This window comes from Rhincodon typus, chromosome 13 (genome assembly GCF_021869965.1).
Source record: "Rhincodon typus isolate 14 chromosome 13, sRhiTyp1.1, whole genome shotgun sequence".
Lineage (NCBI taxonomy): Eukaryota > Metazoa > Chordata > Chondrichthyes > Orectolobiformes > Rhincodontidae > Rhincodon > Rhincodon typus.
Window position 1 is genome coordinate 3,039,647 of NC_063344.1, and position 15,900 is coordinate 3,055,546.

Below are 15,900 nucleotides of genomic sequence, written 5' to 3' on the forward strand. Positions count from 1 at the left end.
GTGTGTGTGAGTGTGAGAGTGTGTGTGTGTGAGTGTGAGAGAGTGAGTGTGTGATAGTGAGTGTGTGATAGTGAGTGTGTGAGAGTGAGTTGGAGGGGGGGGGTGAGGTGGGGTGGGGTAGGGGTGGAGATCATGTGGGCAAGCCTTTGCAGCAAGCATCTTATTACTAAGCCCAAATACTTCAAATGAGTCAGGGTTCAAAACAGTCCCAGTGGGGATCTACAGTAAGGCAAGCACTTACCTGAAACTAAAGAGCTGATCATCAGTTTCAGGAAGCTGAGTGGAGGACACGCCTGTGTCTGTATCAATGGTGCTGATGTGGAGATGGTTGATGGTGTCAAGTTCCTAGGAGTGACAGTCACCAACAATCTGTCCTGGACCACCCATATTGATGCAACAATCAAGAAAGCACAACACTGCCTCTTCTTCCTCAGGAGGCTATGGAAATTCAGCATGTCCGTATGGCCTCTCACTAACTTTTATAGAAGCACCATAGAAAGCATTCTGTCTGGATGCATCTTGGCTCGGTATGGCAACTGTCCAGGACCGTAAGAAACTACAGAGAGTTGCGTGCACAGCCCAGACTGTCACAGAAGCCAACCTTCCATCCATTGACTCCAACTACAATTCTTGCTGCCTTGTGAAAGCAACCAACATCATCAAAGACCCCTCCCACCCCGGTTATAATCTCACCAACCTCTTTCATCGGGCAGAAGATACAAAAGCTTAAACACACATACCAACAGGGTCAAGAACAGTTCATCGCTGCTGTTATTAGACTTCTGAATGGACCTCTCAAATTTCAAATTTAGTGTTGATCTTGCTTTTTGTGTACATTTGCTGCAACTGTAACATTATATTCCTCTCTCTGTTCAATCACCTTGTGATCTTTATGTCATGATCTGTCTGTACTGCATGGAAAACAAAACTTTTCACTGTACTTAGATATAGGTGATAATAATAAATCAAATCAAATCAAATATCAAAAATCAAGTGAATTCTAGGAAGCCTTGTTTAAAAAAGTCTCTAATGTCCATCTAGTGATTGTACATGAATAGAATATGAGTTTTCTGATTGGGGCTGTAAATCTGGTCCAATCAGAGAGGCCTGGCTGACAGATATAAACAGGAGTGTCAGAGGTTCTGTTCACGCTGAGAGTTGGCTCTGAGGGAGCTGGATCAGGGTCAAGGACTCTCCATGTGTAAATAAAGGGTGACTTGGTGATGGGATACCAGCCTCTGTGGAGTTATTTCAGTCTACAGTGAACTTTGAATGACCCCTTTTAAAGAAATCACTCCAATTATTTCCTATAAACTTGAAATAAATCAATTCTTTCATGGTCCTTCAAAACTTAAATCTTCCATGAAATATTAAATCTGAAGAATATTTGTAACAATACTTACTGACACAATATTTCAGTAAACATTATTGGACCCATGGTGCTGCTGTTTCCTCTTCCATCAATGCTGTTATCTGTCAGGTGCAATCTGGATAACCAGGGAGCAATCTGTGGGAGTTCCTGCTTATGTTTCCCTTAAAGATTGAGAAGAAACAATTTGAAGACCTGATCACTTTTTATACATGTCTATTGCAATGACTCACATTGACAAATACTCTCAACATTCTCGGATGTGGCTTTGTGGGAAAAGATAAAGCCATCTGGCCGTATGCCATTCCGAGCTTCCCAGATTTTAGTCTGTGGCTAGGAGCCACCAGAATTCCTGCTGCACCATTATTGCGGATCAACAACCTACTGGGCCAGGGACACTGGCCAGTGCTCACAAGCTTATGAGACTAATGCTAACCAAACTTAGCAATCATTCAGGCGTCATACTAATGATCTGCTACATCTTGCCAAGTCAAATTAAACACAGGGCAAACTGTTTATGATAAATTGACTGAAGACACCAATTACCTGGAATGGGAAAATTAGTTTCTGTTCACAACTGTAAAAGATAAAAGCATTTGCTTTACATGTCACCAAAGTATATGGAAAAGTAAAAAGGAGAATTTGGAACATTGCACAATGATACACAGTAAATTTAAAACTAGTTTTTCCTTAAATAACATGCTTCAAACAAAGAAAGTTGAGCTGAAGGCCGTTTTGAAATCTTAATTGTTTTTCTTTTCCTAAACCAGCGGCAAAAATCCTGGAATTTCCTCCCTAAGGGCATTGTGGGTATTTCTATTCCCCAAGGACTGCAGCAGTTCAAGAAGGCAGCTCACCATCACCTTCTACAGAGCAGTTAGGGTTGAACAATAAATGCTAGCCCAGCCTGCAATGCCCACATCCCATGACCAAAAAGGAAAAAGAAGGAACTATGATGATTTACAAATTAAAAATAAACAACTGGTCTGTAAAAATCAAAAACAGAAATTGCTGAAAAGCTCAACAGGTCTGGCAGCATGGGTGGAGAGAAATCAGAGTTAATGTTTCGGGTCCAGTGACCCTTCCTCAGGAAGGACCTGAAACATTAACTTTGATTTCTCTCCCCAGGTGCTGCCAGACCTGCTGAGCTTTTCCAGCAATTTCTATTTTTGTTTCTGATTTCCAGCATCCACAGTTCTTTTGGTTTTTATTTGGTCTGTAAAAATGGTGGGTTTGAATTGACTTTAATTACTGAAGGGTGCACTTAAGTTCTATTGCATGGGAGGCTCTTCCAAAGTTATTGCAAATAAAAACATATGAAAACCAAACCTAAACTATAAACAAGAGACTTATTTTCTTATGTTGCTCATTTATAGTTTCCTTTGGTTCATCTGTCTTTCATAAAAGCTCAGCTCCAAGCTATTCTCTGATCCTGAAGATCAGGTTACGATCTGAGATTCATGGGTTTCTGGGAATTTTTGGAAACTTCAGTTTTCATTGGCTTAGGGCCAAAATAGAACACAGGAATTTACACTACAGTTATATTTATATAGTACCTTGAAGGTTGCGAGAAGGGGAAGCGGGGCATCTTCAGAATGGCAACTTGTAAATAGTGGAGTACCAAAGGGATTTGTGCCGGGGCCACAATTATTTACACAATATATTTAAACGTAGGAAAGTGAATGTACTATAGCCAAGTTTGTGATGATATGCTAATAGATGGGGAGGCAAGTAGAGGGAGTGACGGCATCTGCAGAAGGAGATAGACAGTTTAAGCGACTGGCTAAAACTTGGCAAATGGGAAATATAATGTGGGAAAATGTGAGGTTATGCACCTTAGCAGGAAGAATAGAGGAGCTGAATATTATTTGAATGGAGAAAGTCTGCAGAAAGCTACAGAACAGACAGATTTGGGAACCCTTGTGCAAAAGTCAGAAATATCTACCATCCGACTTCAGTGAGTAATAAAGAAGGTGAATAAAATGTAGGCCTTTATTTCATAGGGAATGGAGGATAAGAGTAGGGAGGTTTTGCTAAAACTTTACAAGGCACTTGTCCGACCTCAGCTGGAAATGTGAACAGTTTTGGGCCCCTTATCTAAGGAAAGATGTTAGAGGCAGTCCAAGGAAGCTTCACTAGGCTGAAACTGGATAAGGAAGACTGTCTTATGAGGAGAGGTTGAGTAGATGGGGCCTGCACTCATTGGATTTACAGGAATGAGAGGTGACCTTATCAAAACATACAAGACTCTTATGGGAACTTGACAGGGGAGATGTTTCTCCCTGTGGGAGAGTCTAGGACCAGAGGGTATAATCTCAGAATAAGGTGTTGACCATTTAAGACAGAGATGAGGAGGAATCTCTTCTCTGCGAGGGGAGTGAATCTATGGAATTCTTAACTGCAGAGGACTGTTGATGCTGAGTGATTGAGTGAATTGGAGGCTGAGACTGACAAATTTTTAAGGGGAACCAGGGGTTATAGGGAAACGGCAGGAAAGTGGAGTTGAGGATTATTAGATCAGCCATGATCTCACTGAGTGCCAGAGCAGACTCAATGGGCTGGATGGCCGACTTCTGTTCCTGGGTCTGATGGTCCTACGTTATGCACTTACTCTCTTTGGCAGCCATCTCTGTCACAAAGTCACCATTTTGTTCAAGATCCTACACTCCATCAGCTGCACCAGCTCAGCTACCTCCAAACTACAGCAGTGAGGAGTGAACAAATGCATCGTCAAGTTAAAAAAGCCTCATCCGGCGCAATTGCTGTCACCACATTGGGAGTCTGTTAGCATGATGGCTGGTTTGCGATGCAGTGTGATCGTGTGGAATCAATTCCCCCACTTCTCAACCTCTCTCTGTAACGAGAGAGCAGCCCTATAGTTCACTTGGACTATGGCAACTTTAGCTCTTAATCTCACCACAGTCCAGTGAAAACTGGTCTGTGTATCAGAGAAACGCCCATCAGCTGGGCCTCTGCCACTCCTCTGGAATCAATGAGAGAACTGCAGACCAATGCAGATCCATCTGCAAGTCATCTCCACAAGTACTCAGGCAAAGCTCCTGCACATTCACCTTCACTGGAGTGGGCCCTGTGCCTGGATGGGAGAAGGGCCGCCTTCCCTGGTATCTCCTGTTTTACCAACAGCCAAAGTTCCAGGGGAGCATCATGGGAAGGTTCTCAGGCAGTCTGCTGCTCTCCTTACAAAGTGGCAGCATTGGCATTAATGACTGGCAGGATATGGCACCAGAATCCTAACAATTCATCCATCACCCTGCATCATGCTCTGCGTCAAAATGCTTTAATGACCAGCTGCTGGACTGTGGGATAGGATAGGCCACTGCAGACATGAAGGGTTGAATGGCCTCTTTCTGTAACTTTTCTTTTAATCAACCTGTTCAGACATTATAGGATCACCTTCTGAGGAAAGGCCAGACAGGCTAGGCCTGTATCCTATGGAGTTTAGAAAACTCAGAGGTGACTTAATTGAAACATAGACGATCCTAAGGGGACCTGACTGGGTTGATGTGGAAGGGATGGTTCCTCTTGAGGGAGAATTTAGAACTAGGGGTTGTCATTTTTTAAAAATTCATTAGATTAGATTAAATTTTATAGTCACGTGTACCCGAGTACAGGAGTACAGTGAAAAGTGTACAGGGTCGCCACTCTCTGGTTAGAATAAAGTAGTTAGAATTTGAAACAAGAGCCGAAATTAAAGAAACAGAAACGAAAGGAAAAGAAAATGTCCAGATCACCCTCACTGCTGCCACCACAGCCATGAGTCTTGAGTCAGGCTGACCAATGCGACCTGCACCAACACCACGGTGCCACTACCACTGCAAACACTGCTTCACCACTGCTACTGATACCACCATCTCCAGTCCTGTGCCTCACTGCCACCTGCAGCAATGTCAAAGTCACCACCCTCCAGTGCCATCTCTTGCCGCTGGGCCTACCTTGCCAACGCCATCTTCAAATCAATTGAAGTACCAGAGCCCACAGCCTTCCTGACGAGAGGTAAGAGTGTAACCCTTTGAACCAGCGCTGACATCAGAGCCACTGTCAATGCCTGTACTGCCACCACCACCTCCTCGAGTCCTGCACAGGGTCCACCAGCAGCAAGGTCACCATGCCATCTCCTGCTGCTGGCCTCACAATCATGGGCATCGCCAATGTCGATGGTTCCACCACAGCCCAGCTCCCCAAGGCGAAAAGGTCAGACAGAACTGTACAGAAAAGTATAAAGAAAAGAAGAAAAGAGAAAGAGAAATGGACGGAAGAAAGCAGGAGCCTGAACACTACTACTCCATTGCTGCCTTCAAGATAAAACAAGGAGGTACCTGTTAAGACAGAGAAGAGGAAACATTTTCTGTCTCAGAGGGTTGATAGTCCTTTGGAATTCCCTTCCCCAAAAGGCGGCGCACACAGAATCTTTAGATATTTTAAAGCAGAGGGAGATGGATTCATGATGACCAAGGGGATGAAAGATTTTCGGGTAAATGCAGGAACGTTGAGTGAGGTGAAAATCCGATCATCCATGATTTTGTTGAATGGTAGAGCAGGATTGCAGGATTTTAAAGTCAAGGCATTGCCTGATTGGAAACTCGGGGTGATAAGGAAATGAGGCTTGGGGTGTGTTAAGGCATGGGAAATAAAGTTTACATTGGCCAGACGTTCATGAAGAAGATGAGGTAAGAGAGCAGCCAGGTAGGAATAGGGATGTGATGGCCTAGTGGTGTTATCGCTGGACTGTTAATTCAGAGACCCAGATAATGTTCTGGGGATCAGGGTTTGAATCCTGCCATGGCAGAATACAATAAATATCTGGAATTAACAATCTAATGATGACCATGAATCCATTGTCGATTGTTGGAAAAACCCATCTGGTTCACTAATGTCTTTTAGGGAACGAAACTGCCATCCTTACCTGGTCGGGCCTACATGTGACTCCAGACCCACAGCATTGTGGTTGACTCTTAATTGGGCAATTAGGGATGGACAATAAATGCTGCCTGGCCAGCAACACCCTCATCTCATGAATGAATAAAAGAAAAAAAATCAGTCAAGTTTGGAGATAAAAGGCCTGCATTAGGATTGCAGCAACAGATGAACTGGGATGAGGAGGCCACATCGGGAACAGCTAATACGATATACTACATTAGCGGATGTGCAGGTGAATATCCGTCTGATGTGGGAGGTTTTTTTGGGGCCTGGGATGGGGGTGAGGGTAGAGGTGTAGGGGCAGGTGTAGCACTTCCTGCACTCGGTTCGCGACAAGTGACAACATCTCCCAGTTGCAAACCACTTCAACTCCTCCTCCACTCCCTGCGCAACATGTCCATCCTGGGCCTCCTCCAGTGTCACAACGACCCCACCCGGAAACTGGAGGAGCAGTACCTCATATTCCGCCTCGGGAGCCTACAGCCCGGTGGTCTCAATGTGGACTTTACTAGCTTCAAGATCTCCCCATCCCCGACCTCATCCCATGACCAGCACTCCCTCTCATCCCTGCCTCCTTGACCTGTCCGTCTTCTCTCCCACCCTATCTGCTCCTCCCACCTCACTGACCAATCCCCACCACTACCTACCTGCTATCGCCACCCCACCTACCTTTCCCAGCCCAACCCCCCCTCTCTTTATTTCAGAGCCCCCTTCCCCTCCCCGATTTCTAAATAAGGGTCCCGACCCGAAATGTCAGCTTTCCTGCTCCTCTGATGCTGCCTGGCCTGCTGCGTTCCTCCAGCTCCACGCTGTGTTATCTCTGACTCCAGCATCGGCAGTTCTTACTATCTCCCTTTGTATGTTCTAGGGGTTCTGCCATTTACTGTATATTTCTCCCTGCATTAGATCTTCCAAAATGCATCATCTTGCATTTGTCTGGATTAATTTCCATCTGTCATTTCTCCACCCGAGTCTCCAGGCCATCTATATCCTACTGTATCCTCTGGTAATCCTCCTGAATGTAACAAAATGTTCCTGCTGGTAGATTCAGGTATTAATGCCTTCTTTGTATCAGCTTTCCTTTCAGCGTTCTCTCAATTCTATTTGAGTGACAGACCAATATTTATTCTTCTGATCAGTTTTGGATTGAGTTGTTCACCATCCCATTTCCCAGGTGATACCGTATAGCCAGTAGCCAGTGGCCGTGTGCTCTTTGCTGTGGCCCTGGTCACTATATAAAACATTGATGCAATGTACTACTGCACCTTCCAGGGAGTGTGTTAATGGATCCTCCTCAAAATGTGTCGATGCACCAAATTTCATCCTGGCCATGTTTTCTGCATAATCTGCAATAAATGTGATAAGTTCACAAGCTCCTTCACATTGTAAGTTGTTGCCATCCAAAAAGAGATCTCTGCAATGAGGAAAATAATTATTTAGTTTGTGCATTCAATTTACTGTCTTGTTAAGTTAACTGATCTCATGTTTTATGTCAATAACTATACAATACTGTAGGGCCTAGGTTAAATTGTTAACAACCAAATAAAAATACTTTTTGCCTGTTTACTTTTGAACTACATGCATCAAACTTGGATGAAATTAGGTTTTGCAGATTTGCTTGTGCCGAGACATAAATCAGCTGCAGATTCCGTTGTATTAATAGTGTGTTAATAGAAGTGTTAATAGAGTGTCATAGGCATTTATCACTTTGATGATGTCAGTGTTGGTACCACAACTATTCCTGTTATACATCAAAAATCTGGATGAAGGAACTGAGGGTATTGTTACTAAGTTTGCAGATGACACAAAGATTGGTGGAGGGACAAATGGTATTGAGGAAGCGGGGAGGCTGCAGAAGGACTTGGACAGGCTGGGAGAGTGGGCAAACAGGTGGCAGATGGAGTACAATGGGGGAAAGTGTGAGGTTATGCACTTTGGTAGGAAGAATAGAGGTGCAGACTATTTTCTAAATGCGGAAAAGCTTCGGAAATCTGAAGCACAAGGGGACTTGGGAATTCTAGTTCAGGATTCTCCTAAGGTGAACTTGCAGGTTCAGTTGGCAGTTAGGAAGGCAGATGCAATGTTAGTGTTCATTTTGAGAGGGCTAAAGTATAACAGCAGAGATGTACTGTTGTGGCTTTATAGGGCTCTAGTCAGACCACATTTGGAATATTGCGAGTAGTTTTAGGCCCTGTATCTAAGGAAGGATGTGCTGGCCTTGGAAGGGCTCCAGAGGAGGTTTACAAGAATGATCCTGGGGATGAAGGGCTTGTTGTATGAGAAGCAGTTAAGACTCTGAGTTTGTACTTGATGGAGTCGAGAAGGATGAAGGGGGATCTGTTTGAAACTTACAGAATACTGACAGACCTGGATAGTTTGGACATGGAGAAGATGTTTCCACTAGTAGGAGAGACCAATACCCAAGGGCTCAGCTTCAGAGTCAAGGGACGACCCTTTAGAACTGAAATGAGGAGAAATTTCTTCAGCCAGAGGGTGGTGACTCTATGGAACTCATTGCCTCAAAAGGCTGTGGAGGCCAAGTCATTGAGTGTATTTAAGACAGAGATAGATAGGTTCTTGACCAGGAAGGGGATCGAAGGTTACGGTGAGAAGGCAGGAGAATGGGCTTGAGAATCATGTCAGCCATGATTGAATGGCAGAGCAGGTTCAATGGACCAAATGACCTCATTTCTGTTCCTATATCTATGTTCCTATATCCCTGTGACTGGAGTAACTGAGGACTTTGAAGACCATGTCCTTCTAACTGTCTCGAAAGATGTATACCATATTCTTGTAACATTTCAGCAGTTGCAGAGATGCAATAAACTGGATCTTATTTACTCCAAGAACTTCTTCTAGTTACACCAGAAGCTGACTATCCTTATTGAGAAACAAGGCCACGTTGACAATAGAGAAGTCAATACCTACAGGGTATTATGGCAGCACATATAACATGGTGCTTAGCCTCACCACACAACAGATTTTACCTGATGTCTATACCCCAGCAGTCTGTATGAGGTAATTCTGTAACCGTCTCACTAGAGATTTGACATTATTTGTTCAAGGGAATATAGGTATCGCTGGCTGGTCCATCCCTGATTGCCCTGGAAAAGATGGTGGTAAGCTGCCTTCTTGAGGTGCTGCTATCAATGTGGACTGAGATTGGGGAAAAATTGTAAGCACTGTATTGGAACAATTTGAAGAACTTAGTTTGAATTAAAGACTGATAGTAAATGATTTAAAACTTGTCTGATTGGGAATAACATTTTCAATCACAATCTGCTTAAAGGGCAAAACCTTGGGAACAGGTTTGACACTGTGTATCTGGAGGAACCACTTTCACCTCGTCAAGTGTTTGAGTACTGAATCCATTGGAGTACTACAGTTTCCTATTCAGGCCAAAATGAGACAGGCAGATTCAGCTCTTCTTACTCAAGAGTTTAATATTGCACGGGATGGGGATTTTTGTCCATTAGAGCAAAAGGACATCCAAACCATGATGTCAACATGAAATTGTGTGAAAGATGTTGTAGGCTGTTTTCCGTGGAGCATCGGAGGCTGACAGTTGACCTTAAAGAGGTTTATAAAATCATAAAGGGCACAGATAGGGTAAATAGACAAGGTCCTTTCCCTAGATTAAGGGAGTCCAAAACTAGAGGCTACAGTTGTAAGGTGAGAAGGGAAAGATTTAAAAGGGACCTAAGCGGTAACTTTTTCTCACAGAGGGTGGTGTGTATATGGAATAAGATGCCAGAGGAAGTGGTGGAGGCTGATACAATTACAACATTTAAAAGGCATCTGGATGGGTACATGGATACGAAGGGTTTAGAGGGATATGGGCCAAATGCTGGCAAATGGGACTAGATTAATTTATGATATCTGGTCGGCATGGACGGGTTGGACCGAAGGATCTGTTTCTGACTTGTCAATCTGTATGACTCTATGTCTCTATAAAGAGTGATTTTATATGCAGTACCTTTCCAACATGGTATCTTCTTACAACTGGTCTCAGGTCATTTTCAATCATTTATATTCATGAACAGTACAAATGAGACAAAGCTGGCGCAGTAATTAAATTTGCAGGTTGCTAGAAATTAATGTCGCACTCAGGGCCTTGAGGGGAGTAGATTTTATATGGATCAGGACTGCTTGAGAAAGTGAGTCCAAGATTGGCATATCTTTCAATGCGTGAAAACATAGTTACACAAAATGGTTCAAAGAATAAAGCACAAGTGGGCACAATTTAAAATTAGCACGGGGTAGTAGAACTTGAAAGTAATGATTAGAGAGAGGAGGGGTGGAGCTGGGGAAGGTAGGTGAGTGCAGGTAGGGAGTGGTGGGGATTGGTCAGTGAGGTGGGAGTGGCGGATAGGTGGGAGAGAAGATGGATAGGTTGTGTCAGGTCAAGGAGGAGGGGATGAGGCGGGGGGGGGGGGGAGATTTTGAAACTGCTAAAATCCACATTTAGGCCATTGGGCTGTAGGCTTCCAAGGCAGAATATGAGGTGCTGCTCCTCCAGTTTGCGGGTGGCGTCATTGTGACACTGGAGGAGGTCCAGGATGGTCATGTCACCCAGGGAGTGGGAGGGGAAGTTGAAGTGGTTCGTGATTGTAAGGTGTTGTCGTTTGTTGCGTACAGAGTGCAGATGCTCTACAAACTGTCTCCGAGTCTACGCTTGGTCTCACTGATGTAGAGGAGGCCATTTATTTCGCAGCTCCCTTCCCACTCCCCATTTCTGAAAAAGGGTCCTGACCTGAAACGTCGACTTTCCTGCACCTCTGATGCTGCCTGGCCTGCTGTGTTCCTCCAGTTCCACACTGTGTTATCTCTGACTCCAGTATCTGCAGTTCTCTCTAACTCTCATGGAAGTAATGATTGACAGGCCATTGAAAACTCAAGCATGATTGCTATGACCAAAACACATCCTGAGCTGAACTGATTGCATTATTCAATACTACACTGAAATCCAATTGTCCTATTGGGCTCTTGTGGTACACTGGTAATGTCCCTACCTCTAAGCCAGGAAGTCAGGGTTTAAGTTCCAACTGCTCTCGAGTGTGTCATAACATCCCTGTCGTAAGTTGATTGGAAAATGTCGATAACACTGGGACCAACGCAACAGGATAAAGGGGTCAGCTGGGTCACACTTTGAATATTGTTTACAACTTTGGTCTCAGCTCTAAGGAGGATGTTGTGATTCTGGAGAAATGGCATAAGAATGATTTTCAGTCTGAGTTCATTGACCTATAGATAGAAGAAGGGGAATTGGAAATTTACAATGACGTAAAACATGAATCAGCATTTTATTTCATTTCTTTGTCATAAATTGGAGTATTAGTGTGAATAAATTAGGCTGTGTGTAAAATGGCTGGAAGGTTGTCTGTTTTGTGTGACCCACCAAGATGAATTTCAGCCACTGGATTCCAGATTCCAAAATTCCAGATGTTCTAGAGTCAGATTTTCTGGCACATATGTCTAATAACAGTGTCAATGTTTTTGGCAAAATATTTTTAAATTCAGAGAACATACAGATAATTTGGGGTTAGATTCAGTGGAACGACAGCTACAGGAGATCTGATCCACCATTCAAAATGATGAAAAGCATTGACAGGAAGCAAAATAGATTGAGTATTTTAATTAATGAGGTCAGGTAGAACAAACAGAAGAAGTGAGATTTTGCTACTTTCAGATGCAATGAATGATGGATTCCAGAAGTAAAAGTGAAGAAGACCTTTCAGGTTCCTCAAGGCACTGTGTTCATGGTATGTGGACAAACAACTATTGCGAAAAATAGCTCGAGAGTAGCTTGAAGTTTGCCTGATCTTCCTGTGAGGTGTCAGTGTAATTCTTGATGTAAGATTCCTGAATTTGATATTAACATTTCTGTTCTTTCTCTTAAGCTTCTCCTGAGAACTGGGAATCACAGATAAATGGGAATGAAATTAGACAATGGACATTCTAAATGCATTGCTGGCCCTTTTCCATCCTGTGTATACAACATCAGATAAAATCAAGTACATTGGAGGAAGGTTACAAAACAGGCACAGAGATCACAGTTAGGAGTTAGCTCGGAGTCGCTTGATCAGTTACAGGAAACTAGCAAAAATCTTGTCAGCAGGCAGGAATTAACTAGGCTGCTGAGTAGGTGCACATGTCAGCAACACTTTAAAAGCTTCTCCGCACTTCTTAAAGGCCAGGGAAATTCTGGCTGCAGAATGTGCCGCACGTCGCTGGGGAGGACAATCTGAGCAGGAAGGAGAGTTTGGCCTCACAGGGAACACAGGCTGCGCCCGTGCTTCTCTAACACAGCACTGGTGAGCTCGAATGCAGTTGTTGGATGGGGGAATCTCCAACATCCACAGGGAGCTGGCTAGATACACTGTACAAAAGCAAAGGGAGGAAGTGACCATTGTGATGAATGGGAACAGCCAACCAGAAGGTCATCATTGCTGTGTCACGAGAACTTTAATGACCTCACATGAACGGTCAAGGTCAGTTATAACTGAGCCACTAATCTCAGAGATACTCCATTTATCGCATTCCCTTACTCACTTACCAACAAACTCTATCAAGCAGGACCCTAGCCTCACACAATAGGCTCGATCTAACTCTTACACAATTAGCACCGCAGCAAGCCATGTCAACAAATCTTTCAGCTTGCACATGATCAAGGGCCCATGAAGCCTATTCTTGCTCCATTGTCCTATGTTCCTAACCCAGAGTGCTTCTCACGTCACTAAAATAGTATCCGGCACAGGTCGTGTATGTGGCTGGTACCTAAATGTCACCGGCAACATCAAAATTCCAGATCATCTGACTCTTGTGTCTAATAACAATGTCAGTGTTCTTGGGCAAAATATTTTTAAATTCAGAGAGCATACAGATAATTTTTAATCAATCTACAATAACAAATAAAAATGTCAAGCAGTTTGGAAATACTGTAATGAATTATCTTCATAATCCAGCGAGTTAAGGGCTAATGCTTACAATGCCAACTAGAATAAAACAGTGACTAAGTATGTGTTAATACCTAGTCATAAATAGAACTAAGTTAATTACTCATTCCAATTTTTTCCAAACATTTCTGTTTTGTTTCTGACAGTCGTAGTTGATGCCAAGAATAAAATCTTTGTAAATGCTTTAATATGATGTAGATGCTTTTATATAACATCGACAGTAACTATTGTTCTTCATTTTCTGCCAGAAAAGCCCACATTTCCCATTTACAGCTGAGTGTTGACAACTGCCTCCAGATGGTCTATGGTAGAATCCCATAAAGATGATACACGCCCAAGGGAGCTGATAATTTGGTGGTGCGCAGAAAGAACCCACAAGTGGAATGTAACTTGCACATTCAAAAACAGACACTTATATACGGAGCTGTATTGAAATAATAAGCTGTATCTTTCCCAAACAGCATTGTTTATATTAACTATGAAGTGTAACTCATATATAATTCATTATTCTCATGTGGGGCAATCTAGAACGAGAGTTTCATAGTTTTAGGATAAGGGGTAGTGTATTTAAAACAGATGAGGAGAAATTACTTCTCTCAGAGGACTGTGAATCTGTGGAATTCACTCCCCCACAGTGTGGTGGATGCTGGGACATTGTGTACATTTAAGGAGATGTTAGACAGATTGTTAATGAAGTAATGGGTTGAAGGGCTATGGAGAGCAGGCAGGAATGTGGAGTAGAGGCTGATAGGAAATCAGTCATAATCACAATACATAGAATTTACATAGAATCCCTACAGTGTGGAAACAGGCCCTTCGGCCCAACAAGTCCACACCGAACCTTGGAGCATCCCACCCAGACCCATCCCCTTATAACCCACCTAACCTACACATCCCTGAACACTATGGGTAATTTAGCATGGCCAATCCACTTAGCCTGCACATCTTTGGAAACTGGAGCACCCGGAGGAAACCCACGCAGACATGGGGAGAATGTGCAAACTCCACACAGACAGTCACCTGAGGGTGGAATTGAACCTGGGTCCCTGGTGATGTGAGGCAGCAGTGCTAACTGCTGAGACACTGTGTCACCCCAATAAATCACAATAAGTAGCCCAATGGCCTACTCCTGCTCCTAGTTCTTATGATCCTAGTTGAGAATTAAAAGCTTGAACTGAAAGTTAACCTCAGATACGGTGACCATGAAACCAACATCATGGATGTCTAATGGCCTTTAGGGAAGGAAACTGTCGGCCTTACCTGGTCTGGCCTACATGTGACTCCAGACTCACAGCAATATGATTGGCTTTTAACTCCAAGCAAGCCATTCAGTTCAAGGGACAATTAAGTATGGGAAACAATTTCTAGCCCACCAGCATCATCTCACTGGGTCAAAATCCTGGAATGCCCTCCCTAAGGGACATTGTGGGTCAACCTACAGCACATGGGCTGCAGCGATTCAAGAAGGCAGCTCACCCCCACCTTCTCAAGGACAACCAGGGACAAACAATAAATGCTGGACCCAGACAGCAACACCCACATCCCAGGAGTGAATAAAAAAAGAGTTTGAAAAAGCATCTTTCTTTTTTTGACTTATGGTTGTTGGTCAGAGTTGATAGTGGAATATTAAATATTTTGGAAGTGTGTGGACTTAGAGTCATAGAGTGATGGAGTTGTACAGCACAGAAACAGACCCTTTGGTCCAACTCTTCCATGCCGACCAGATATCCTCAATTAGTATAGTCCCATTTGCCAGCATTTGGCCCATATCCCTCTAAACCCTTCCTCTTCATATATTTCTCTGTTTAATTTACTTACTGTGTGGTCACTGCCTTTGTTCTCTTCCTACATTGTAAATGTTGTTGTTTTGATCTTTTTTGTTTACCTTTTGGGATCAGGATGAAACTGTGGCATTTTGTGGAAATGATTTATTAGCTGACACCCTCCAAGAATGGGGTTCCATGAGAGACTGAATTATGTGTGGTCCTTCGATTTGCATTTCCCCAGGCAAGTCCATACATTGTCCATGCTCTGTTGAATTATCGAAACCTCTATTTTGTAAATTGTGTCCAAGGCAACAGTTCTGTTATGATTGCTTATAAAATACTTCAGTTGTCAAAGCTAAGACAAGATGCATATAAGGCACATAATGCCCAGAGCAGCTTTAATTACCTGATGGCAGTATTGGCAACAAGGTCTCCCAATAATGACCCATTTGGAGGTCCCAGGTTACAGTAACACATGCTCAGTGTTAATAGCTGTCCATTCCCTTTAAGGCCATGACACAGGCCTCTGACACCTTCATCACAAAGTCTGAAAATAGTAAACTTGTTCTTAATTGATTAGACAGTAACAGTGAAACAACAGAATTCTCCAAATATTTATCACCAAGATTTTAATTTTGCTTGAATCCAGAAGTCGGAATTAAGTTGATGGTATGCGTGAGTATACTTTTACAACCAAGTTTTACACTAACACATAGCCCATCCAGCCTGCTCTGTCAATCAATGAGGTCTTCACTGATCTGATAATCCTCAATTCCACTTTCCTGCCTTTTCCCCATTAATCCTCAGGATCAATAAAATCCAAGTGGAGGGGGTAAAGTCACCCCTTCAAACAGGGAGAGGGGGAAGGAGA

The 15,900-nt window shown here is 43.3% G+C and overlaps 1 protein-coding gene across 1 annotated transcript in view; it reads right to left on the bottom strand.

Annotated features, from left to right (window-relative positions):
* The window catches only part of LOC125484697, a 25,655-nt gene extending 10,112 nt beyond the window's left edge, over positions 1-15,543 (bottom strand). The window contains exons 1-3 of the mRNA XM_048604480.1: positions 15,436-15,543; positions 7,573-7,721; positions 1,404-1,533 (exon numbers count right to left, since the gene is read on the bottom strand). Of these exons, the coding sequence (XP_048460437.1) occupies positions 1,404-1,533; positions 7,573-7,721; positions 15,436-15,506 (350 nt within the window). The 5' untranslated portion in view covers positions 15,507-15,543. The remainder of the gene's footprint in view (positions 1-1,403; positions 1,534-7,572; positions 7,722-15,435) is intronic.
* Between the last annotated feature and the right edge of the window lie 357 nt (positions 15,544-15,900).